Source organism: Brachyhypopomus gauderio, chromosome 10, assembly GCF_052324685.1.
Source record: "Brachyhypopomus gauderio isolate BG-103 chromosome 10, BGAUD_0.2, whole genome shotgun sequence".
Classification (NCBI taxonomy): Eukaryota; Metazoa; Chordata; class Actinopteri; order Gymnotiformes; family Hypopomidae; genus Brachyhypopomus; species Brachyhypopomus gauderio.
This window is the reverse complement of record NC_135220.1, coordinates 18953972-18977320: the sequence shown is the minus strand read 5'-3', so window position 1 is coordinate 18977320 and position 23349 is coordinate 18953972. Positions and strand designations below refer to the sequence as shown.

The 23349-nt window shown below is 41.9% G+C and overlaps 5 protein-coding genes across 8 annotated transcripts; 3 read left to right on the top strand and 2 right to left on the bottom strand.

The window, feature by feature from the left end:
* Window positions 1-64: 64 nt before the first annotated feature.
* On the bottom strand, window positions 65-3954 carry tmem120aa (transmembrane protein 120Aa). 2 transcript variants are annotated; one of them, XM_077020291.1, is made up of 12 exons: window positions 3707-3954; window positions 3109-3227; window positions 2829-2945; window positions 2525-2584; window positions 2337-2432; window positions 1999-2088; window positions 1756-1821; window positions 1301-1362; window positions 1110-1202; window positions 879-943; window positions 532-600; window positions 65-315 (listed from the first exon to the last, which is right to left on the bottom strand). In XM_077020291.1, exons 1-12 carry the CDS (start codon window positions 3782-3784, stop codon window positions 205-207), a joined length of 1026 nt encoding a protein of 341 aa, XP_076876406.1. In that variant the 5' UTR covers window positions 3785-3954; the 3' UTR covers window positions 65-204. The 2 variants fall into 2 exon arrangements, with proteins under 2 accessions (XP_076876406.1, XP_076876407.1); XM_077020292.1 differs by lacking the exon at window positions 3707-3954 and adding an exon at window positions 3570-3644.
* Window positions 1087-9392, top strand: prr11 (proline rich 11). Of its 2 annotated transcripts, none has more exons than XM_077020295.1 (10): window positions 1087-1209; window positions 6738-6844; window positions 7096-7252; window positions 7463-7585; window positions 7692-7928; window positions 8128-8214; window positions 8304-8416; window positions 8529-8588; window positions 8683-8779; window positions 8864-9392. In XM_077020295.1, the coding sequence occupies exons 1-10, from the start codon at window positions 1207-1209 to the stop codon at window positions 8885-8887; spliced, it is 1008 nt and encodes a 335-aa protein (XP_076876410.1). In that variant the 5' UTR covers window positions 1087-1206; the 3' UTR covers window positions 8888-9392. The 2 variants fall into 2 exon arrangements, with proteins under 2 accessions (XP_076876410.1, XP_076876408.1); XM_077020293.1 differs by lacking the exon at window positions 1087-1209 and adding an exon at window positions 6508-6652.
* styxl1 (serine/threonine/tyrosine interacting-like 1) lies at window positions 4303-6431 on the bottom strand. 2 transcript variants are annotated; one of them, XM_077020297.1, is made up of 9 exons: window positions 6309-6431; window positions 6073-6189; window positions 5815-5876; window positions 5623-5722; window positions 5318-5451; window positions 5016-5161; window positions 4795-4892; window positions 4588-4700; window positions 4303-4459 (listed from the first exon to the last, which is right to left on the bottom strand). In XM_077020297.1, the coding sequence occupies exons 2-9, from the start codon at window positions 6173-6175 to the stop codon at window positions 4328-4330; spliced, it is 888 nt and encodes a 295-aa protein (XP_076876412.1). In that variant the 5' UTR covers window positions 6176-6189; window positions 6309-6431; the 3' UTR covers window positions 4303-4327. The 2 variants fall into 2 exon arrangements, with proteins under 2 accessions (XP_076876412.1, XP_076876411.1); XM_077020296.1 differs by having other exon boundaries at window positions 6073-6424.
* A 250-nt stretch (window positions 9393-9642) lies between the features above and the next one.
* Window positions 9643-13203, top strand: smg8 (SMG8 nonsense mediated mRNA decay factor). The gene is made up of 4 exons (XM_077020281.1): window positions 9643-11200; window positions 11421-11566; window positions 11693-12559; window positions 12787-13203. The coding sequence occupies exons 1-4, from the start codon at window positions 9673-9675 to the stop codon at window positions 12997-12999; spliced, it is 2754 nt and encodes a 917-aa protein (XP_076876396.1). The 5' UTR covers window positions 9643-9672; the 3' UTR covers window positions 13000-13203.
* A 589-nt stretch (window positions 13204-13792) lies between these two features.
* ypel2a (yippee-like 2a) lies at window positions 13793-23137 on the top strand. Its single transcript, XM_077020279.1, has 5 exons — window positions 13793-13965; window positions 18151-18407; window positions 20081-20124; window positions 20328-20436; window positions 21624-23137. Exons 2-5 carry the CDS (start codon window positions 18300-18302, stop codon window positions 21711-21713), a joined length of 351 nt encoding a protein of 116 aa, XP_076876394.1. The 5' UTR covers window positions 13793-13965; window positions 18151-18299; the 3' UTR covers window positions 21714-23137.
* The last annotated feature ends 212 nt before the right edge of the window (window positions 23138-23349 follow it).

Below are 23349 nucleotides of genomic sequence, written 5' to 3'. Positions count from 1 at the left end.
ATCATTTGTTTAGTTTGACATTTTAAGTCAACAATTATTGTACAAACAAACTGAAAGCACACAGTAGGCTGCAACAAGGTTTTACATTTATAAGCACAGTACAAAATGAATTACAAAAAATAAAAATAAAACACAGTGCAAACATAATTATCTTTGACAGGCTGATTCAATTAATTATGACATCTTTGGCTTTTAATTTGACATTCATAAATCTTTTGCTTTGTCCTGGTTTGTGTATTTGTAGTAAACTACACCCAGTGTGGTGAAAAAGTTTCCCATGAAAAGCACAAGGAACGTGGAACCACACATAAGAACCTGCAGACAATAAAGAAAAATTATCAACGATAAAAACATTATAGAGTATAAAAAGAAAATCACAGTTTAAAATGCATTGTGTAAATATATATTGTACTTCTACAGTGGTAGTGTATTGACTTAGTCTGGTATCAATTTATTTAAAAACTTCTGATGAACAGGTTCTGATCCCTTAATCAAGTACTTCAGAAGATGTTACTCTACACAATTCCTCACCTGCCACTCTTTCCATCCTGGCAGCTGAGCCATTTGGAAGAGCGTAATCCCATTGTAAAGCTGCCAAAACTGCAAATGCATATTAGAAGGAATTAGAACTACCACAGACTCGACATCATCGTTTAATAGAAGTGTGACAGTTGTCACAGGCATGTCCCACACTACTTAATAAAATGCACAGAAACTCTGGGTTAGTCCTGAAGAGTGATTTACTGCCACATTCTCCTGGACACTGTGCTTTTAGTCTGACCACACTGGACGATGACTAGAAATGCTGCAGTGTTATCATGCTCATGGTGAACAGGGTCAACACTGGGGCTTCATGCGGTGCTCACTGTAACACTCACATGACCAAAGAACAGGAATGGCAGCAGGAATGTAAGGCCCCTCCACATCCAGGACTGAAAACCCTCTGTGGGCATCAAATGAGATTATCTCAATAAAAGAGCTACCCACAATTTGCTGGATTTCCTTGTGACGTGTAGTAACTATGAGCCAATATATTTCTTCACAGAATTAATAGTATCAGGAATGTGCTGATTCAGTGTGAAAACCATCTCGAATATGCTGTAGCTTACCAACTGTGAGGTCCATGTTGTGTCTTTCTCCGAGGGCACGGAGCCGGTACAGACAGCCGCTCTGGTAGTAGTACTGAAGAAACTGGACGAAATCTGCATGGTAAATCAAAGTGGTCTTACACTTCTACACACACATTACAGATATCAGAAAACGAAGTGGACAATATCTAGACTTAAAATGTCTCAATTACTTATATACATGGAGTAGGACAGGAACTGATTCCTAAACATTTGGTAGAGTTCTCCTTCAGGCCTAAACACAGAGGAAAAGAGACAATCATTTCTTATTCTTAATAAATAGTTCTCATTATATTTTCCTGTCTAAAATGTGCAGCAATATAGTTTTGCAAGGCACTTTACTGTGAACACAGTTTTCCCAAATGGATTTCCCAATCCACTGCAAAAATCATGACATAATATAGGCAGCAGTCATAGAATAAAAGTTGCCAAACATTATCAAACAAAAGTAAGCAGCTGTCTGCCAATAGTGCGTCACGTTACTACTTCAGAACCCGATGCGTAATATACCGATTACAGCTTTAACAGTGGTACAATTTGTAGTTAATTTAGTTTTGGGCAATTGTTAATTACAATTACACATAATTTCTCACCACCCATATAAAAGAAGAAACACAGGCACTCTTACCAAGTCAACATTACCCCAGAGAGGAAAGTTGAAACATAATGTTGAAATACCCACCACCCCTTGATCCTGTAACAACACATTTAGAGACATTATACAGAGATCAAGATGGAGCTAACAGAAATGAAACCTAAATATTAACTGGCATTATCCTACATTCAGAACGAACTTCTAACATTGTATTAATGTATAATAATAATTTGAGAACATAGTCAAATGTGAGCTAGAACTGTTGTTATTACTTACTTAGAGCCATTATTAATGAGGATGCTCTCCCTTATTGTCAATGTGCAGTAATACCACACCAACAAGAAATTGAAAAGTGCATCTACCACTCTGTCCAGGAGAAAGAACAAGAGTTTTTATGATAATTAAAACCCTCTGAGATGTTATAACCCTTCATTCTCTCTTTCCAAAGGCATAGCACAGAATTAAGTTGATAACAATGAAGCATGATAATTACAAGATGACACAGTGACAGTGCAGTGTTAGTTTATTTCTGGTGTCAAATAGAAGTGTATAGAAGAATAACAATGTACAGCAGTAAAAAGGCATCTCACAACCAATTGTGCCGATATCCATACCTGTAGCTGACCACAAATCGACATGTGAAGGAGAAGAACAGGAGTATAACAGTCAGGCAGAGTTTGAACTTCTCGTATTCATCTTTATAAGCAAATCTGTGGGATGTCAAGAGAGAAATTACATCTGGAGACACTTTTGGTGTAGTCTTAGAATACACAGTTCAATTAATTTTACATCAGATACTTGCTTTGACTGTTTGTTGAGGAGTGTAACATTCACATTTCCAAGAACAAGACTGAGGTATAACCTAAAACAGACACCAGTGACAAGTGTTTCATGTCCAATAACACCAAAGATACAATATCCTACAAAGGACAAAGACAATTTAGACAACTGATCTGCATTAATGTTACTATACAAAACACAAACTTATTACAAAAGAGTAATGTGACATCAAAAACCTGTTTTGTAGAGTCATAACTAACAGTGTTTAGTAATGTTTACAGATGGTGTGGCTGTTGTGCAAATGACACGACTTCCATTTGCTTTACCCGTTTTTCTTTGGAAGGAACGCTTCCATCTCGAAAAATATATTTGGCCTTTCTTTTATTGATTCCCGGATACCATTTATTGTGTTCATGTCCTCTGGGGTCTCTTTCTGCTTGCATCTAATAAAAAGAAAACAATAATGTGGTATAGAAAATGCATCTGAAACACGTGCACTTGCTTTCAATACAGGGCAATTTATCTTACGAAGAGGTACTTCATAAATGCCAATGTACATGGTTCCGAAATTAGTTATTACCAATGCAAATAGCTAGCAAAACTCACTCTTCAATTGAATCAGAAAGACCCTTCAGCCTTTTCTTCTGTCTTGCAATAGATGCGGAACAACTATGTTGTAGTTTCGAAACCTCCTCTAGCTTCTGTTTATACAAGCGATGGGTCTCCTTAAAACAATCAAGAAAATCAAAAATCACTCATGGTTAAAGTAAACTTAAAGTTAATCTACACACGCTGACTAGCTAAAAGACTAAGTGTATGTAGGACTGATGTTGGTTAACGCTAAGCAAGCACTGTTAGGCAACATAAGCACGCTAGCTAGCTTCACTACTCGACTTAGTTAGCTAACCTAAGCTAGGATATGTGTATGTAGCTAGTAAACACTGTTCTATACAATGTCATTTAAATTTAAGTCAAATGTGTAACGTAATTACTATAGTCGTTTTTGTTTTTGTTATTGGATAACATGGATAATTCTAATTTCAATTAGGAATCATCATTTTCCAAACCTGTCATCACACTGGCTTGCTAGCTAGGTTAGCTAACTCACAGACCAGGTTCATTACACACCCGTTATTACCAACGTTAGTTACCGGTCAGTATCTACTATATATAGACTTGGTTACGAAATCCCGAGACCTTTTACCTGGACCTGTTGATAATCCTTTTCGAGGTCCTCCCATTCTTGTAAACATTCAGATAAAGATGTTGGACTAAATAACATATCGTGAGATTGTCACTTACTTGTGTAATCTGTCTATCAATATTATAATACCGAATCACTAACCACCCAACTATCCTTTTCTATTCTGTTCTTACCACTTAGGTAGTTAGCTAGTTAGCACATCCGTTCGTGAGTCATCTGAACTCTGCCACAAGGTATCCAAGCAGTAAAATACATTCCGGTGTAACACCGGCTTAGTTACGTTATCGTCTTCCACGCCCATCCACCAGAGTTGCCAGTTTGCAGTAATAACGGAGCTGAATTGGGTTACCCAGATTAGATATCTACAAGAATCTGAATATCGTACGTTCAAGTACTTTGAAAATGTGAAAAAGTGTTTGTAATGTGGTGAGTAATCGAAGCTTAAAATCAGGCATATTAGTGGGGCTTACATGAGTGACGGTCTCTGACTATTCAACACACTTGATGAAATTGTTATTACATCTAATCAAGTTTATTTTTCGTCATACGACTTAATGAATTATAATAATATGTTTTTTAAAATATGCATTACATATTAGAATTGCCATTAAAGCATTATTTTCAGTAATTGGGCTCCGAAATGTCTGTAATTTTTCTCCCAACTATTTGGAGCTCCCAGTTGGAGAGTTGCTGCACAAATCCTCGGTTGGGCCTCATGTTGGCTTTGCATCGTTGAACATGAGCCCATGCCTCCTAAACAAAATCACAAACCAAAACTGTGACCTTAAAAACCTTTGGCTGTGGCTTTAATGCAAGAGTGGATATTGCATTTGACTACAGAAAACAATTAAACCTCCAACTGAGTAAACAATTTGAGGTACCTTGAGAGTGTATTTGAGGCGGTGCATTAGGAAGGCCATGGCCAGCGTGCTGCAGCGGCTAATACCATGAGTTGAGAATATGAGTGCAGCAGAGCCAGCGTTAAGACGAGAGGCTGGAATAATGAAGAGACATTGCGGCCTTTCACAGCTCACATAAAAAATTATTTACACATACAAATGTGTGAAGCATGTAAAACTTATCTGTACCTAGAAAAAGAGACACTCTCTCAAAATAACTAGACAAATCAGCATCCACAGAGTCTGCTGCTGGGATGTACATAACTGTGCAGCTTCCTTTTTCAAACCTACTTGGCAAAACAGTATATAGGTTTGTGTCAACGTCTGAGTTGGAGTTGTGCTGTTATTTTTTCTTTGTACAAATGGCAAGCAATCAAATGAGGAAAACTGGGAAGACCGCATGAACTCACATTAGATTGCTATCTTCAGAGACATTGATCAGTGCAGTGAGTTTCAGATCTTTGAGAATATGAGGATTTGTTGCATGCCTGTAATTTCCCATATAGAGTTGGCCAGGCAAAATTTCCACTGGATAAGGCTTCAGGTTTTCCAGTTCCTGGGTGTGTACACACACACACACACACACACACACAAATACAAAACAAAATGTCTACTGATTTTGTTGCTAGCATTTGTGTGTTCTTGTGATTTAGGTATATACGTTGCAGTTAAAAACCATAGAGAGAAACTCTAGATTGGTTTAGTATATTACCCTAATTGTGTACATCATTTTCTGTGTTCTGAAGAAAGGGTAGATTGCAGAAAACCTCTCATATCCTCCAACAAGTATCTGAATTGGATATCGGCTTGCTTCTGCAAGGCTGTCAGCACAGGCTATAGCTGGTCCTGGAAGCAATACATATATTGAAAAATAGTTTAATATAGTATTTAATATACTATAATACTTTAATATAGTATAGTATAATATAGTAACTCATAAGCCTCATACTTTTCATGGGCATCTGTCTAACTGTTCAATAATTAACAAATCTTACAAGACAGGCTAATTCTACTAACCTGAATCTAGAAAGGAACTGGTGTTGCTGTCATACACAATAATATATCTCATGCTCTCAATTTCCACATCAGATGGCATGATACATTTTCCATTTAAATCCTAAAAGTAAACAAAATACAGCAATGTCTCCATTAAGCAGGGTACAAATAATGCATACGTGCACAATGTGAATGTAAAACTATAAAACATACCCACTTAGCGTTTCGGGCAGTTATAATGTGACTACAATAATATGTGCCCTCGTCACGAGCATCTGAATAAATGGCACAAAACAACATGATTTGATTTCCACGCAGATAACTACGCAGATGCTCACATACTAGAGTGTTATTAATCTAATTTTATAAATCTAATATAAGTTTAATTCTAGATCTAATATAAGTTACATGATTAAAGTAACATTACTGATGTTTGGATAGCTAAACAAGGAAAACTGCCTAGCGTCTTACCAATCAAGCAAAGATAGTTGGAGTCTGCAAGCCTTGAGAGGCGGGAGTGTTGATTAAGGATGTTGTATAGCTCAGTGGGATCACAAAGCAGTTTTTCAGCCATGTGTTCGAAAACTCCTTAAAAATAACCAGTCATTTAGCTAACTAACCTAAATAGCTAGCTAGCAAAATAGCATGTTTAGTTAAAAAGTTGATTAAAAGATAACTTAAGGCTTACGGTTTCTAAATATACATACAATATTTAAGCGAATATGTATTTACTTCGTGTTCTTCGTTCCCAATTTAAAAAGGTTTATTATTTTAGCTGCTAACGACAAAGTAAAAAAGTAAACTCTATTATATTGACTCCACTGTAGTTCATTGCCAGGGTAACAAATAAAAGACGCGATGGTTGGTTGGTTGGTTTTTGGTTGGAACCGGCCACTTGCAGACGTCGGTTCCTCAATAACAAATCAGAGCACGCAGCTCCCACAGCTGTTTGTAATGCGCAGTCTGATTTGCTGAAAAATTTTCAGGAAGTATTTTTGAAAAACTGTTGAAAGCAGCTTCCGAGTTGCTGGTTAGGATGGCCGGATTCGGGGTCTGTATCATTTTATTTGTTAATAAATAATTGAAATCCTGAATTTAGCTTGCAGGTTTGGTTCAGTGTTTTATTTGTTATACAGGGTCTGGGCAGAGCCTTCCAGAAGCGCAGAAAAAAGAATGGAAGTAGCCGACGCTGGGCCTTAAAAACCAAGTCGGTCACTCGCATATCAAGTAGTCAGTTAAACATGTGAGTATCTCCTACCATATAGATGTGATATTCTGCCTCACATAGGCTAGATAGCTATAAAAGATCATATATGCTGTTTTAGCTAGCTAGTGTTGTGGGGTGTCGTCCTTGCATGCATACAGTACCTTCAATGGAAAAACTCCATTGCAGTATTGTGTAAACAAAAACTTTATATTGCAGTATTGTGTTAACTATTTTGCACGATATTTATTATAATCATTTGTATTCTGTTTGCATGTCTCTGGACAAAGTACAATTAATCCAAATGATAAAAGAAAGATAGAATCTGTTGTGAAGATGAAATATGAAGACAGTGAGCAACTGCTCTCTGTTCCAAAGAGCAGAGACCGATTTTTGTATCATGCATTTGGACGCATTATACAGCAATGTCATGACAGAATCAGCCAGGTAAGGAATAATGTTTTTATCCTATTGTTAGCAGATTACATATAACCTTTAAAGCTTTTACATGAGAAATTATGTAAGAAATCTAATCACAAGTAGTGTTTCAAGCAGGTTTCAAAATGGCAGGTGTAAATGTTGATTTTGGCTGTAGCTTGTGACCGGATGTTAATGGTAGCTATGAACAGTGTCTCTCTCTCCTGTTCCCTCTTCAAGGTGTGGACTGGGTTTTGGAAAGTTTTCTTTTTCTGGAGTGCTTATGCAAAGAGAGTGGAAATTCTCCACCAGAGGGTGGAAGACCTTCAAACAGAACTACAACTACTACATTCCAGTGTGCAAGTTAGTCCCATTTAATTATTTACTCTTTAGCTTTTAAGTTTTATTTTGATTGTATACGACAAATTAGACAATCATTTTCTGTTGCTTGTCTGTGTCTGTGTGCAAGATTGTTCGTGAATTAAAAGGTTCTCCCTGCCATTGTGGACAGCCAGCTGGTGTAACCATCCCACAACAGCTACAACACCGTTCTGTTGCTCCACCTTCTACTGTTCCTCCCCCACCACCACCTCCACCCCCTCCACCTCTACCACCCCCTCGTCTTCCACCACAAACCAACACTACACAGACTCCACAAAAACTCTCCCAGATTCTCAAGAAAAAACAAACATCTGCTTCGCTGCAGGTAACAAAAACAAGCTACAAAAATTATACATTGCAAATTATATATATTGACTTTGCCAATGTAATTTCATTTCTGTTACCAGGCAATAAAGTTTGTGTAATGGTTATAGGAGAATTCTTGAGGTTTTTTTTTTTTTTTTTATTCAAATGAATAAAGTTAAGTTCTATTATATTTGAGCTTTCCTTCACATTTCATTTAGGAAAAGTCAGATCGACATGTTGCAGTGACTCTACGAGATCTACAAGCTGTGCAGCTAAGAAAAGTAACTGTTAAACATAAAGTTCGGGTAAATAAACATTTCTTCTTTTGTCATCTTGCCATTTCATACTGTGTGTTTGTAAAACAACTTGAGAGTAATGACTTGCTTTTGTAAAGTTGTCTCCAGATGGAAAGAGATCACCTCTGGTCACATTAGCAGACCTGCAGAAAGTCCGTTTGAGACGCACTCAGTGTAGCTTCCTGTCACCTCTAAGGCCTCATGCTGGCATGTGAGTTTTTATGCCACTCGGTTGTGTCCCATTATCTGTTTTATTTATCCAAAGGTTAGACTGATTGGTATAGGCTCTATTTTAAACTATTAATTTTATTGTTCCTTTGTAGGACACCAAACAGAAGTCCCTTGAAGCCACGGGTACAACTCAGAAAAATCTGCGTTGACCGGTAATTTACTGTGCATTTGGTTCGCTAACTATGCCCAACAGAAATGTGCCTTCACATGATGACCTTTCACTAACCTCATTTTCTTATTTCTCAGTACTCCAGGCAGAACACCGCTGTGCAATAAAGAGAATGCAGAGAAGGACTCTCTCACTAGTGCAATCATGAGCAAAGCTGTGGACCGTACACACCAAGTAAGCAACACCACCTGAAGCTACATGGAGTCCTTCACTACTGCTTCCTGATGATAATGTTAATGCCTGCTTTCATTCATACAGAGTACCCTGCCTGTGGGAACCTAACCACTGAAGCCTGTCAGCTGAGACTGTGACCTCAGGCCATTGCACATTCCTAAAAAATTGTTCTGGATGGAGATTTGGTTTGATGACAAATGACCCATATATTTTTTTTTTTACATTTCAAGGATGCAAGGGGCAATACCTTACCACTTAATAGCCCCTTAAACCTGTTTTAATGGGTAGATTTTATATGGTTTAAAATTAAGTGAGCTAACTGGTAGAACAGTGTAAAGAAGTGATGAGGACCAGGTTGAAGTTACCATGGTTGCTTTATTGTAAAATATGCATGAAAACACACTTTTGCCTGATATATTACGTGCCATATTGGTCTGCATATATGGTGGGATCAGTCAACATTGTGATTTTTTTAAAGGAAAAGTTACAGTGATGAGCAGTGCAATGAGCCTAATGTGCTTTGTAAGACTTTTTTATGTGGACCTAAATGTGATATTTTAATATTTTATCTTTAATGTGTACTTTAGTACTTTACATAAACATTCTAAACCAGCTTGAACGTTTTTGTACTTCTTTAACTATAGAATGTATGAAACATCACTTTAAATGACAGCTTCTAGCCATGGTATACTTGACACGTGTGTGGAAGGCCTGTGTTCGTTCAAAATGTTTATATCGAGTTTCATATTTTATAATTTTTTTTTTACTGGTAAAGAATTTCAAATAAATGAACGAGAACGAAAAAATAAAAAAATCCAACAAAATGTTTCTGTACGGGGACATTTGTATGTTGCTCACGGAAGTCCCGCCTAGTCAAGTTGCGTCTAGCTGCAATGGCGATACCTACAAATATTGGATCATTACTACAATCGGAAATAACTGAGGATTCTCTTTACAAAGATGACGGCGTGTGTATATTGGGCATATTTGGGAAAAGTGCAATGCAAGCTGGATCAGCTAAGGAATTTCTTGTAAACGTCTTGGCGGACAAACATATCTATCCACTTTTTGGAACGGACGAGACAGACGGCTCGGATGAAGGAAGCTTAATTAAGGCATATTATAATCAAGAGAACCGTGTGTTGTATTTGGTGCTCACATCTGTTTTCGACAACCGTCAACTTCTCCGGGCATGCGAGTCTTTGACAGCGGGCTTGGGTCATGCCGAGGCGCACGAATTTTGGAAGGGAGCAGAGAAAGATCACTGTGTCCAGTTGCTATTCCTATTCTCGCTGTGTCACATTCTTCTCTTAGTACACCCGACTTGTTCTTTCGATGTCACTTACGACAGGTTATTTCGTGCCCTTGACGCTCTTCGTCAGAAAGCGTTACCTTTACTTCGCGGCGCAATAAAGGATTCCCCCGTTTCGAAAGAATGGAAGATGAACTGCCGGCCGTGTCCTCCTCGGCTCCTGTTTGTGTTCCAAATGAATGCAGCTCTCAGGGTCAGTACGTCAGGGCTGGGTGGAAATGGTAATGACGCAGGGGCAGACAAACCTAAGAAACACTCTCCCAGGAGACGTCTACAACATGCACTGGAGGACCAGATTTACAGAATTTTCCGTAAAAGCAGAGTTCTCACAAACCAAAGCAGTAATTGTCTTTTCACTGTGCCTGCCAACCAGGCTTTTGTGTATGTAGTTCCAGGACCAGATGAAGATCCAATCAGCTCCTTGCTTGGGCAGCTGCGGGCAAACTGTGCCCTGCGTGAAAATGACACTGGGGCACCTGCTCCTGGGCAAAGACGCTACCAACAGATGCGTCACTCCAACAGACAGCCATCGTTCAATGTGGAAAACAGCGGTCTGTCTTCTTCAGGAGGTCAGTTGGTGGACTGCACTTTAAAGGAGTTCCTGTGGCAACACGTGGAGCTTGTGCTGAGCAAGAAAGGTTTTGATGACAGTGTTGGTCGGAACCCACAGCCATCTCACTTTGAGCTGCCCACCTACTCCAAGTGGGCTCATGTTGCTTATAAACTGTACCAAGTCATAATAGAAAACAGTGAAGACGACACAGTGGAACTCTCTCTCAAAGTGCAGGGTCAGCTGAAAGTGCTTGAGGGTTTCTTGGATGCTGATGCAAAGTTCTCTGAGAACAGGTGTCAGAAAGCCCTGCCCCTGGCTCACAGCGCGTATCAGTCCAACCTCCCACACAACTACACAACCACGGTGCATAAGAACCAGCTAGCGCAAGCACTGCGAGTATACAGTCAGCATGCCAGGGGCGTTGCCTTCCAGAGGTATGCACTGCAGCTTCACGAAGACTGCTACAAGTTCTGGAGTAACGGCCATCAGCTATGTGAGGAGCGCAGTCTCACTGATCAGCACTGCGTGCATAAATTTCACCTGCTGCCCAAACCTGGTAAACACCTCCACAGAGTGCATAAGGCTGATTCGCTGTAGAAAAGACTTGCATTTTAGGAGAACGATAACTTTATTAAAGAACACACTTCATACAAGTATAACCAATAACTGTCTTTTCATTGATTTGCATAGTATAGTTTAAAAATATATTATGTTTATTGAGTATTATTCCATCGAAAAATGGGATATGGGATGGTAACACTATTTTGTTGCTGCAGGAGAGAAGCCAGAGATGGATCACAACCCTCCTATCCTCTACCACAACAGCAGAGGGCGCTCTACAAGTTCCTGTAATTGTGGCAGGAAACAAGCCCCTCGTGAAGACCCATTTGACATCCAGGCTGCCAACTATGATTTTTATCAAGTTTGTTAACTTTATTAGAAAACCTCTTATTTTTTTAAACCTGGTGAACATTGGAACTGCTGGTATGGTGCATATGGTCTATCTTCACTTCTTTCCAACCCATTTCTCCCAAACATTGTTTTTCAGATACTTGAAGAGAAGTGCTGCAGTAAACTGGAAAGGATAAATTTCCCTGTGTTCCAAGCCAGCACGCCAGACCCGGCTCCTGTCTGCGACGAGGAGGCCAGACCTGCTGAAGTGGCTTCATCGGGGGAAGGCGATCGTATCAAAGAGAAAGAGACTGTTACCCATACCCCCGGAGACAGCACCAGTCTAAGTCTTGCCCTCAGCCTGGGCCAGTCCACCGACAGCCTCGGCCCATACGGAGATGGAGCAGAAGGCCATGAGAAGAGGCCCAGTGTGGACAGGCAGGCTTCCACTGTGGAGTATCTCCCCGGCATGCTCCACTCCGGCTGCCCAAAGGGACTGCTGCCCAAGTTCTCCAGCTGGTCACTGGTGAAGCTGGGCCCAGCCAAATCCTACAACAGCCTCACTGGTTTAGAGCAGCCTGGCTTTCTCCCTGGCTCAGTCTTCCTCCTTCCCTGGGACGTGGTGATCCGAAGTCGCTCCGAGGACGACGCAGGCTCGATCGAGCCGCTGGATGGCGGGCCCTCCTCCTGGCCGGCGCCCAATAAAACTCCGGCCGGCAAGCGGGGCAGTGGCAGTGCTATGGGACGAGGCCGGAGGCGCGATGACGTGGCGCGAGCGTACGTGGGCTTTGAGTACGAGGATAGCAGGGGCCGCCGGTTCCTTAGCTCTGGTCCAGACAAGGTGGTGAAAGTTCTCGGACAGGGAGGTGCAAAGGAGCCAGCTACTCGCACTCTGAACACTGACATGCCCCTGTACATCCCGTCTCCCGCCCAAGGCAGGGGTATCAAGCCTCACTTCGCACAGCTGGCACGCCTCTTCATTGTGGTTCCTGATGCCCCACTTGAAATTACGCTTAGTCCACAGGTGAAACATTCTATTCTGCTCAATTCTAGCTCTCTTGTAAATAAATGTAGTCCAGGTACATTTCTTTTGCTTTATTTTGGATGTTTATTTTAGTTAAAGGCCTTAAACATGATTAGGAAATTAAAAGCATAAGTCAAATAAGATGCAAATCATTCTTACCTCTACCGAACTGCATTCTGTGTGGTGTATGTTCATTTTCTACTCATTTTGTCATTCCTCATAAACAGGTTCAGCCAGGCCCCCCACCCTGTCCCATTTTCCATCCTGAGCAAGCGGAGGTAGTGCTGCCCCCTGATGGACTTTGGGTGCTACGATTCCCATATGCCTACGTGACGGATCGCGGGCCATGCTATCCCCCGAAGGAGAATCAGCCGCTCGCCAGCTTCAGAGTTCTGAAGGGCGTTTTGCGTGCCATCTCTTCTACCGCTCCTCCGCAGTGATACATACACACCCTCCTCTCTCTCTCTCTCTCTCTCACACACACACACACACACACACACACACACACACTTAAATAAACTTGCCGTTTTTAACAGAAAGTCTAATTATCTTTCCTCGACGTCTTTTGCTTGTTGATTGCGTGTAATTTTTATAGCATTGTTGTGTATGCTGTACTGATGTTAAGAATAAAAGTTTGTCATTATGTTAGAAGACTGCAGCATTTATTTTTAAAATAGAAATCAGCTGTTTACTTGCACAAGACCAGTAAAAGCAAGCTATTGTTTGAGGTGGTATTTAATACAAAAAATGTTGCTGAATTAATGTGTGTACAAAAACATGAAGGAACATGAGGTACTCTGTATATTTCTTGGCACAAATAATTTTCCTTTCATTACAATAATATGAATGTTTTACATATTACGCCTTTACATATATTAAGCACCTCAGTAATGTAACGTAAACGTCATATTATTGTAATTCACACAACACTGCTGCTGTTTATTTAAGTGGTTAGTTTGTCTCCTCCGGTCATCAGGGGCTCTTAAACGGTGTAACTGACGTGATTCAGAAAAAGGAAACTACTAATGTAACGAACATTCACAGCCCACCGTAGGATCAATTAGCTCACATTTTAACAGGCGGAAAGGAACGCTTTGGTTTTTCTCCCACATTCTCACGCCAATGCTCATTGGTTAGTTTACCTTCTGCGTTGGCCAATCAACACATTGTTGCTAGGCCGTCATCTCCTATTGGTTGGACGTCGTGATTGCCATTCAAGCTGAAGGTGCTAATGGTAAGGCTGATGCGCAACCGTGCTGTATTTATTTACGGTGTGCGTGTCTGGATGTGGAGGAGGAACACGACACATTGAAAGTTTAGCGATAAAAGTGGTAACGGCGTACAAATGAATTTGTACTTCCAGGAGACAGGAGGCGTCACTGCTTAAAGCTCTTTTCCATTCAAAGGTAAATGTGCTTTCCTATCGTTAAGTAGTTTTGCAGACTAATAATATCTCGAAGTTGTATAATGCATTGGTCAAATACATAATGTTTTGGGGAGCAACGTTAACTCACACTTTGATCCATGCAACCAAAAGTGACTTGAGAGGGGGGTTGTGTGGCTGTGCGGATGACATCTATCCATGATGAATGCCCAGATTGCGATTTGGGTTTGAAATGTATCGTATTTGTTGTCTTGCGCGCGCGCGCACACACACACACACACACACACACACACAAGCGCGCGCACATACATACATACATACATACACACACACACACACACACACAAGCACATGCATTGGTCTACAAATAATGCCCTGACGTACGTTCGCACTACCCAATTACAACCACGTATAGTCCTAAAGTCAGCCAAGGATGTAACAACGGATACGATGGAATAGTTTGTTTTCTGCGTATGCGTTTTGAATAGGGGAGTACTGTTTGTGTTGTTGTGATGTTGTGCTGATTACGTCCCTGTTTTAGTTTTGCCAAATAGAATATTTAATAACGTAAGGATCTATACATGTGGATCGAAATTGGTTTACCATTTTTTACCATCGGTGTTGAGCACGTTATGTAGTGAAAATAAAAAAAAAATCTCACTCATGTAGCTAAACATGCTGATCAAGTTCTAATAAACACGCTGAAGACACGTCTTGGGTGGACAAACAACTTAAGATGCTCACCGTCGCTGGTTTTAGGATTAGGTTAACACAGAACTGCAATATGATTTATTGGGAGGTTTCGTAAAAATGTTGATATTTCGGCCTCTCTTCTCTGCTGAATGTTATGGCTCCGGCCGTGCCCTGGGAACGAACGCACACACACACCCACACACAGACAAACATCGTCCTTAATTTGTCCAGCGGGTTATAGCCTTAATGGCCTTTCTGACCTCCTGTAAACCAAGTTTATTAGGACGAATTGGACTGCCAGAGATGGCGAGCTGATCTGGCTGTCCGCAGCACTCTGGGACTTGTGTGCCTGGGCAACATGCCTGTAGTGTACAGCCTGGTGCCCTGTAGTGGGCCACACCACCGTGGTGTGGATCTGCCCAGGGGCCCGGCCCGTCTCTCTCCATGGGCATCTGTCCTTGCTTGTTTGACATTTCAGGAACCTCCACGATGACTCCGTACATGACGTGGCCATCAGATTGGGACTTGACATTTTAGTTAGAGGACGGTCTGTGTGAAGAACATGTGTGGTGGCAGAAATGCAGAGAAAATTTGCTACACAAAGTAGGGCAGGACACACCTCATGGTTTTGATCGATGTGAGGCCTCACAGGTCTGAGAACTTGCAGATTTGGGAAATCAGCCAGACATTGTAAGGATGTGATGCTCCAAAAATAGAGACATTTACCCATCCTCTGTCAGCTTGACAACAATACAATGACCGCAGCAATTTAAAGTAAAATAAATACATTAGCACAGTCTTCTACATACAATTGCTTGTGGTTAATCCATGGCTGTAAATAACCGTTGATATGATGCCTGTGGCAGGCCATGGTTGCTGGAAGTTGGCATATGTAAAAGGCTAGCAGAAAGAGTAGCTATTATGGGAGTGCTTTGCTGTTGGCATGATAGGAATCAGATAAGGGGATAGACAAGGTACAGCAGATGCTCATAGGGCTTCTGATTGGGCCTATTGCTACATGAGCGGCATTACAGATTTGTTATCCTCTTTGAAATGAAACTGAGCTAGTTACTAAAAGTGGATTTCCTGTTGGTGCGCTTTATGTACATATTTATATTTTTATCATGTATTAAAGATGATTAGTTGAACGCTAATAAAAAGTATTTTGATGTATTTTTATTCTATGAGAAAGTGAAGCCTGGATTATGCCACTGATTTTAATAAAGTTAAATGATATTTTATTTTTGTGATCTGATATAGACTAATTGGAAGGGGGGTAAACAAGCTAACCAGATAGACACGGTGGCGAAGATGCTGATGTAGTTACGGTCCATCCTGATTACATCCGTTGGTCATGTTTCTCTGTCTCTTCTGCCAGCAATGGGCCGACATTCATCCTGTATTGCACCTTTTGTACAGTGATCCTCTAAGCGTTTCCCTGTTCCATTTTAGACCACAACAGCACCATTGCAGTGGTCAGGCACAACATGTCCTGCATGTCCAAATAAGGAGGTCCGGTGTGATTGAGACACAGGAGAGTGGGCAGCTGTATCAATTAGCCGGGCCCTTAAGGACTCTGCGGACACAATGATGGTTAATTATGCTTAAGAGCCCAGTTTCAGGCAGCTGCTCCAGTAACTCTATGAACAGACACGGTGCCGTCTGGAGCGGTTTAACGCTCGCCTTCCCATGAAGCCTTGGAGGTTTAGTCTGAGCTGTAGGCAAATTCCCCCCAGACCAGGCATGCCTGAAAGCACAAATCCATAGTAACTGTGCTTGGGTACGGTAATGTCCTGTTGTAATTTTAACTGCATTTGACCATATCTGCAGTACTGTTCTCATGCTGATTGAATTAGTGATATCAGTATTGCAATACTGATAATGCTGACTCGTGTTGAGATGCTGGAATGTTTTGTTTGGGTGGTAAGTGCTTGGATCTAGAGGGAGTTCTTTTTGAATCCTATTTATTCTGGTGATAAAACACAATCCCCACAGATCTCAGTACAGGTTTCTTTTGGTTAATGTTATCACTGTGGCTTTGTTGGATTCCTAAGTACTTCATGGTATAAAGTGGCTGGTTAGTTTGTTAAACACTGCCATTTTATTAGAAACTGTGCAAAGTTAGTGAATGGACTCCATATGCTGACATGCACAGTTTATGTATGTGACCATGGTATATCACCATCATCTGACATTGAATGGTTTAGAGAAAATGGCTTTGTGGGATTTTTCTGCAATTGGTATTTAATTTCTAGTTCCAGGTGTGTATTCATGATCTACATATCATACATATACATAATTATAAAAATGTTTTTGTTGTGAAAAGAACCAGATACAGTGGTGCAGTATTTACAACTCTTTAGAAAGTAGAAAAGTAGAAAAACTATTTTGATAGAGCTGTGAAAATGTATAATAATTATTTAAAAAGCAATAAAAAATCATATGTAAAGTAACGTTAATGATTTACAATTGAAAGCAGATCTTATTAGAAAAGTTTTTTTTTCCTCCCTAAATTGTTGAATCTTAAATAATAGCGCTGCAGTGCCTGATGAGTAGCAGCTGGACACGGAGATCCATGCCAGTGTGACGTCCCGGCTGGGCATGTGCAGGATGGAGAATGGACTACCACCCAAATAATATCCAATCAGCAAGCCCTGTGGTCTTTAAGCAAACTTATACAAATAAACAATCATGAGTGTGCTATACAGGGAAAAGCTTCTATAAATGAATCTGCTAGGGCAAGCCACCTTAAGTCAAAATGTTCGTATTCAATATGTGTATATTCCTGAAGTGATTTACATAAACTAAAAACAATTTTCACTTAATTTCCTACTCCAGTGTCAGATTATGGAATGATCACCCATATTTAATAGTGTTGGTCTGTTGCAGGGGACCAGTAGGGGGAAGACTAGGTTATCAGGATTACACGGGATGTCTTGAATAGACAATGGTCCTGAAATCAGAAGAGAAACTGTTTTGTTAGTAGCTTCTCTGGCCTTTGCCATAGCCCACGTTATTTGTTGCTAGACAAGGCTTTCTCTATACTGCTATACAGGCTACAAGCTTGTCTCCCTGCCCCCGTGTATGTCTTAGCATACTGTCTGTCGTACTGTCCCCACGTCCGTGTCAGTGTACTGGCTGTCCCCATGTTTCTTGTCTTGTTCTCTCGTGGTGTACTGGGGCTCTCTGCCTCTGCTGTCACTGGCTTAGCGTAGGCACAAGGCTTGACATTGAGAGTTAGCAGATGGAGGCTGTCCACATAAAGGTGTGTGTGTGTGTGTGTGCGTGCAGGGGTGTGAATTAGCAGTATTATGCCTAGTGCAAAACATACAAATACACAATGACTTTGTGTGCTGTGAATACAGCTGTTCTTATCAAAGGCTCTTCGTGGTAAGATAAAATCATACCATAGTCAAAAACTAGCCAATAGTAGCGTGGCCTGTTGTTGTTGTTGTTATGCCTGAGGTCCCCCTGAATGACCCTGTTTGTGTCTCCTCCTCGGGGTCACGTGCAGGCGTGTCCCCTCCCGCCCAGAGCTTCACCACGGCCCTCACCTGCGTGCTCCACTGTTTCCCCTGCGAGCCGTCTGGGGCTGACGGGCCCTTCCTGCTGCGTCCGCGTGCCGTGTCCCCGGCCTCTGGCCCCGCCCCCGCTGCCGTTGCCATGACGCGCTCCAAGACATTCCAGGCCTACTTGCCCAGCTGCCACCGCACCTACAGCTGCATCCACTGCAGGGCTCACCTGGCCAACCATGACGAGCTCATCTCCAAGGTTACCGCACACCAAACACTATCGCACACCTATCGGCATGGTTTCATTCATGGTTTCATACATATATTTCATACATTTTCATTTTCTTATATTTTAATGTTAATATAATATGAATTCTATTGTATTAATTAATAACATTTTCCATGCAGTTGTTGGTCCTTTATAATGATAACGTACATGTTTATGGATTAAGCTGGAATGGTACTAACTAGTAACCAAAACTGCTTGTGGGTTTTACAGCAATCTTTATTCATGCACACTCCTCTGTGTGTCCCAGACACACAGGCTGTAGTATGCAACACCACTATAATGGGAATATTTCTGCAGGGTGGTTATTGAAAGCCTGTTGGTAGATTGGTTGTTTGTGGTGTGTCTGCTCCCTTAAGCATGTAGATAGTAACTTGAATGTTGGGCAGTGTGGGTTCCAGCCATGGTGACCGCGCACCTCTGTGGGCCAAAGAAGACAGACTGCAGTGTACTGGCAGTGGGCTACACACCCAGGCTGAGCAGGGCTTAAACTCTCAGTAATCCAGATAACCAGAGAGAGGCATTCGATCTGACGTGTGCTCGTACCCGTGTGTGTTGTGAGGGACTTGCTTTTGGCTTTTTGTTTTGTTTGTACTTCAGATTCAGAACGGTATAGTACGGTAAGGAAAGGAGGTTTTTGGGTTCACCACAGACTGCAGCACTGGTGACTAAGACGTATGGATGCGTCTTTATTAGGGCGTACTGTAGATAGTCTGATAACTGCCAATGGAGGATGGGTTCCCTTTTGAGTCTTGGTCCTCCCAAGTTTTCTTCCTATTCCCCACCATCTAGGGAGTTTTTTCTTGCCACTGTCGCCTTTGGCTTTGCTCATTAGGGATTTGGACCCATAGTATTGTTAACCTTGTAAATCCTGTAAAGCGCTTTGTGACATGCGCTTTTCACAACACTATAGAAATATATTTGATTTGATAACTGGTATCACAACTGTAGTATCACATTGACCTTTAAAATACTTATTGATTGAATTTTGAGTATTTTATTTGTATCCTGTGAGCATCCTGATCGATTACAGACTTATATTTTTGATATTTTGATGAATCTTGTAGTTTATTAGAAATAATCATTGTCACTATAATTGTTGTAAGCCCATCTTTAACACTTTCATTATGGGTCCTCCAGTGTGTTTTAATATATTGTAATGTAATTGTAATCTCATGCCCTAGTTCTTCCTGGCCCTGCTGCTGTAGGATATAATATGTATGTTAAAGTACTGCTCCAGACTGAGCTCTCCAGTGCCCAGCCAATAGCGTGCCACCCTGGGGATCGTCTGGTCTACGCCCATTAGGCCAGTGCTCAGCCAATAGCGTGCCACCCTGGGGATCTTCTGGTTCACACCCATCAGGCCGGGCAGCCACCATCACGGCCCTGCCTCTAGTTCACACCCTCCCTGGGAAACCTCATCCGGCAAAGCATTTAGCACCATAAAGGCGGCGTTTGTTTTTCATTAAGGTGCATTTGTAATGTGTGCATTGATGACACTGACAAAACATTATTTTGTTACTTGGCATTATTATGCAGAGTATCTTACTGTTGTTTTACTATGTGCTTGAGAGATTACTCAAAGCCCACATCATTTACAAAGCTCTCCTAGATAGCTGGATTGTTATTTTTTTCTTATTTTGCAGTCTTTTCAAGGAAGCCAAGGCAGAGCGTACCTGTTCAATTCTGTGTAAGTGTTGGTTTCAAACAAAAACTGAAAAGACATGTTATCAAATTGCCTCAGACATTATTTTTTTTGTCAGCCATATCTATTCATCCAGACCGCTGTGTATCTGCACTCCCGCCCACTTCCAAGCTGCATCTCTCTCTCTCTCTCTCTCTCTCTCTCTCTCTCTCTCTCTCTTCCTCTCTCCCTCTCTCCCCGGTCATCAGTGTGAATGTTGGCTGCGGGCCTGCTGAGGAGAGGGTGCTGCTGACGGGTCTCCATGCCGTGGCCGACATCTACTGTGAAAACTGCAAAACCACACTTGGCTGGAAATATGTGAGTCAGTGAGCACCTACACCCACGCCGCACCCACACCACCACTACACCCACGCCACACCCAAACCCACACCTACACTACACCTACACCACATCCACACACGTGCACTTGGCCTTTGAGAGACCACACCCACTGGCTCCAGAGCTTCTGATGCACACAACCGTTCAGGGCCTCTAAATAGACACGTGTTCTAGCTCATCTGACCAGAACACACTCTATTGGACAGAGATTGGTTAACAACTCATGGAGAAACCTACAGTGTCTGTATCACTTTGCAGCACCCACAGGTACACAGGAGAAAAGTAGAATAGAAGAGAGAGAGTGCGGTGCTATTGTTGAGAAGGTCACTGTTTCGCTTCATCAAGTGGAAGACAAAGCGCCTTCCCACATTAGCTGTGCTGTGCGTGACATTAGGTTTTGTGATCAGGCACTGCAGTACAAAAACATTCTATAAAAATTATAATACTTTAGAGGCCGTCGGCCCGTGGGCTGGGCTCAGATCGGGTCAGCCACCTGTCACATGTGTCACTGTAAGCATGCCAATCATGGGTCTTTCTTCCGCTGTGCCATCTGTAAGGGAGATATTAATACCCTGTCAGAGCCTGGTCTTCTGTCATTGTCGCCACAAGCACAAGTCTTGACCTGCTGATCTAGGCGAGGAGGAGCAGAAGGGAGGAGAGGAGTTGGGGAGGTCAACAAGGTCCAGCCTGGCTACACTTCACCCAACCAAGCGTTGGTGTGCCTGTACCGGTTCACCTCCAACACACTCGTGATGAATCTGATCGCTGGTATCCGTTACTTGGTATAGATTTAAAATCATTACCACTTCCATTTTAGTCCAGTGCTCAGTCCAAAGGGCTCTGCTGACCTATATTGCTCTTGAAGGAGATGTGTTTGACAGGTACAGGGTAAATTAGGCTAACAGCTGTCCAGTATTTTTGGATCAGCAAGACTGGATCATGACATGATTCTTCCAGATATTATCATAACTTAAGAACACCATCTCTCTCTCTCTCTCTCTCTCTCTCTCTCTCTCTCTCTCTCTCTCTCTCTCTCTCTCTCTCTCTCTCTCTCTCTCTCTCTCTCTCTCTCTCTCTCTCTCTCTCTCTCTCTCTCTCTCTCTCTCTCTCTCTCTCTCTCTCTCGCACACACATTCTGTCCTCTCTCCCTCTTTTACTCTCTCCAGGAACATGCCTTTGAAAGCAGTCAAAAGTACAAGGAAGGCAAGTTCATCATTGAACTCGCCCACATGATCAAGGACAATGGATGGGACTGATGGCCTCGTCCTTGCTGTGGAGAGACTGCCGGAGAGAGACGTGTAATATGAACAACTTCACTATCAGCCTATATCTTTCTCCTGGAGGCCCACACGCCTAGCCCCCGAGAACGTGACGGTCATCGCATCAGCGCTGTTCCTCTCCTGTGCACATTTTGAGTGTGTGAGCGAGTGCACGCACGTGTGTATGCGTGCAAGCTTGTCTGTGAAATTCAAACTTTTGCGTTTTAACGAGGCGGGATTTCTGCTCTGTTCTACTCCCGTGTACGGCGTTCATGAGCAAACGCAGCACACTCGATTAGCATGGTCATAACGGCGCTCAGACGGCCCCTGGTCAGACCCACTCGCAGGATTCTCACTGGCTGGATCCATGGAAGAACACATTAAGCACAGCACCTTACTGCAGGAGGGATTGATTTTAATCGGGGCAGCACACACTCAAACTGCCGTGTTCTCCGTCGGAAAAAATCAGCACTCTGTTCTGTCTTGATTCTTTTTTCTTTAATCGTTTGCACATGATTTATTTATCCTTGTATTTATTGCTCTTGAGTTTGATTTTCCTGATTGGATTGGGGACGTTGATGCTGAGTGAAATGTAGCAGCTGCAGTGGCTCAAATGCTTTCCACTTCCAGTAGTAGCGATCTTTGACAAGCATTTTGTTTAATGTCCTTTCTCTTTGAAATGAGCTATTTCTTTTTTAAATGTGTCTGGTGAGGATCATGTATGTGGGTCAGTCAGTCATCATGGGATGGGTTCCCTTTCCCCTCCGTATCGAGGATTGGTAGCGGTGAGTGACACAGTGCCCTATTTTAACATCGCCCCCTATAGAGCAGAGACGGTTCCCATATCCAGTAAACCGGGATTGAGGCTTGTACACAGCCTATGATGTCCTTTTGATTTCAGATAACTCCTCTCGCTTAGAGAGGAACGTACCAGTGGGACCTCCACACCTGACACTGAACAAGGTCATAATCTTCAGCTTCTAAATTGTAGCCATTGGACAAGGTATGAAGCTGCAGCTCTGGGAGGTCGAGCCGTCCGCACAACCAAAGACTTCTCCATCAACCTGACCAAACTGTGATCTCTCTGTCCAGTTTCCGTTGTGATGTGTGTAATTCAACATTTTAATTTGTGGTGGTGTTTTGTTTCGATTTAAAGTTGCTTTACCTTTTAAGTATTCACATCGAACATATACATTACTCAAGTATATATTAGCATATTGTGTGTATTTATTATTAGGTTCTTGATCTTTTCACACGTGATCTTATAATGTCTGAGCTAATCCCACCATGGGGCTGTTGTAATTCCAACTTTTTTTTTATTGTTTGAGCCTTATAATTTTAGCATTTAAGGATGAAAGAGTAATAGAAGATTGAATCAGTATGTTTTGAATCTGATATCAATAAAGGTCATTTTAAAAATATCTTGTGATAAAGCTGTGTTTGTGTTCGACTTGTGTAACAGGGAAAGCAAAGCCAAACGGTGCCTACAGCCCTCGCTCTGTAGCGGTGTAGCTAGAAACCTGCAGATACGAGGGGGTGGCCGGGGGAGGGAACTAGGCAACAGTGTTTACAGAAGCAGATGGTAGGCAAGCGTTCCTAACCATGATGCCAGGGGCAACCATGTGAGTGACTA

Coding starts and splice junctions, on each gene's coding strand:
- smg8 (XM_077020281.1), top strand. CDS start 9,673: ATGGCGATACCTACAAATATTGGATCATTACTACAATCGGAAATAACT. Junction 11,567..11,692: donor CCAACTATGATTTTTATCAA/GTTTGTTAACTT, acceptor ATTGTTTTTCAG/ATACTTGAAGAGAAGTGCTG. Junction 12,560..12,786: donor AAATTACGCTTAGTCCACAG/GTGAAACATTCT, acceptor CCTCATAAACAG/GTTCAGCCAGGCCCCCCACC.
- styxl1 (XM_077020297.1), bottom strand. CDS start 6,175: ATGGCTGAAAAACTGCTTTGTGATCCCACTGAGCTATACAACATCCTT. Junction 5,452..5,622: donor CAGTTCCTTTCTAGATTCAG/GTTAGTAGAATT, acceptor TATTGCTTCCAG/GACCAGCTATAGCCTGTGCT. Junction 4,893..5,015: donor TCTGAAGATAGCAATCTAAT/GTGAGTTCATGC, acceptor TTTGCCAAGTAG/GTTTGAAAAAGGAAGCTGCA.
- tmem120aa (XM_077020291.1), bottom strand. CDS start 3,784: ATGTTATTTAGTCCAACATCTTTATCTGAATGTTTACAAGAATGGGAG. Junction 3,228..3,706: donor AGGATTATCAACAGGTCCAG/GTAAAAGGTCTC, acceptor GATTGTTTTAAG/GAGACCCATCGCTTGTATAA. Junction 1,363..1,755: donor TCTGGGGTAATGTTGACTTG/GTAAGAGTGCCT, acceptor CTCTGTGTTTAG/GCCTGAAGGAGAACTCTACC.
- ypel2a (XM_077020279.1), top strand. CDS start 18,300: ATGACGCGCTCCAAGACATTCCAGGCCTACTTGCCCAGCTGCCACCGC. Junction 18,408..20,080: donor ATGACGAGCTCATCTCCAAG/GTTACCGCACAC, acceptor CTTATTTTGCAG/TCTTTTCAAGGAAGCCAAGG. Junction 20,437..21,623: donor CCACACTTGGCTGGAAATAT/GTGAGTCAGTGA, acceptor TACTCTCTCCAG/GAACATGCCTTTGAAAGCAG.
- prr11 (XM_077020293.1), top strand. Junction 7,929..8,127: donor AAACATCTGCTTCGCTGCAG/GTAACAAAAACA, acceptor CATTTCATTTAG/GAAAAGTCAGATCGACATGT. Junction 8,780..8,863: donor CTGTGGACCGTACACACCAA/GTAAGCAACACC, acceptor TCATTCATACAG/AGTACCCTGCCTGTGGGAAC.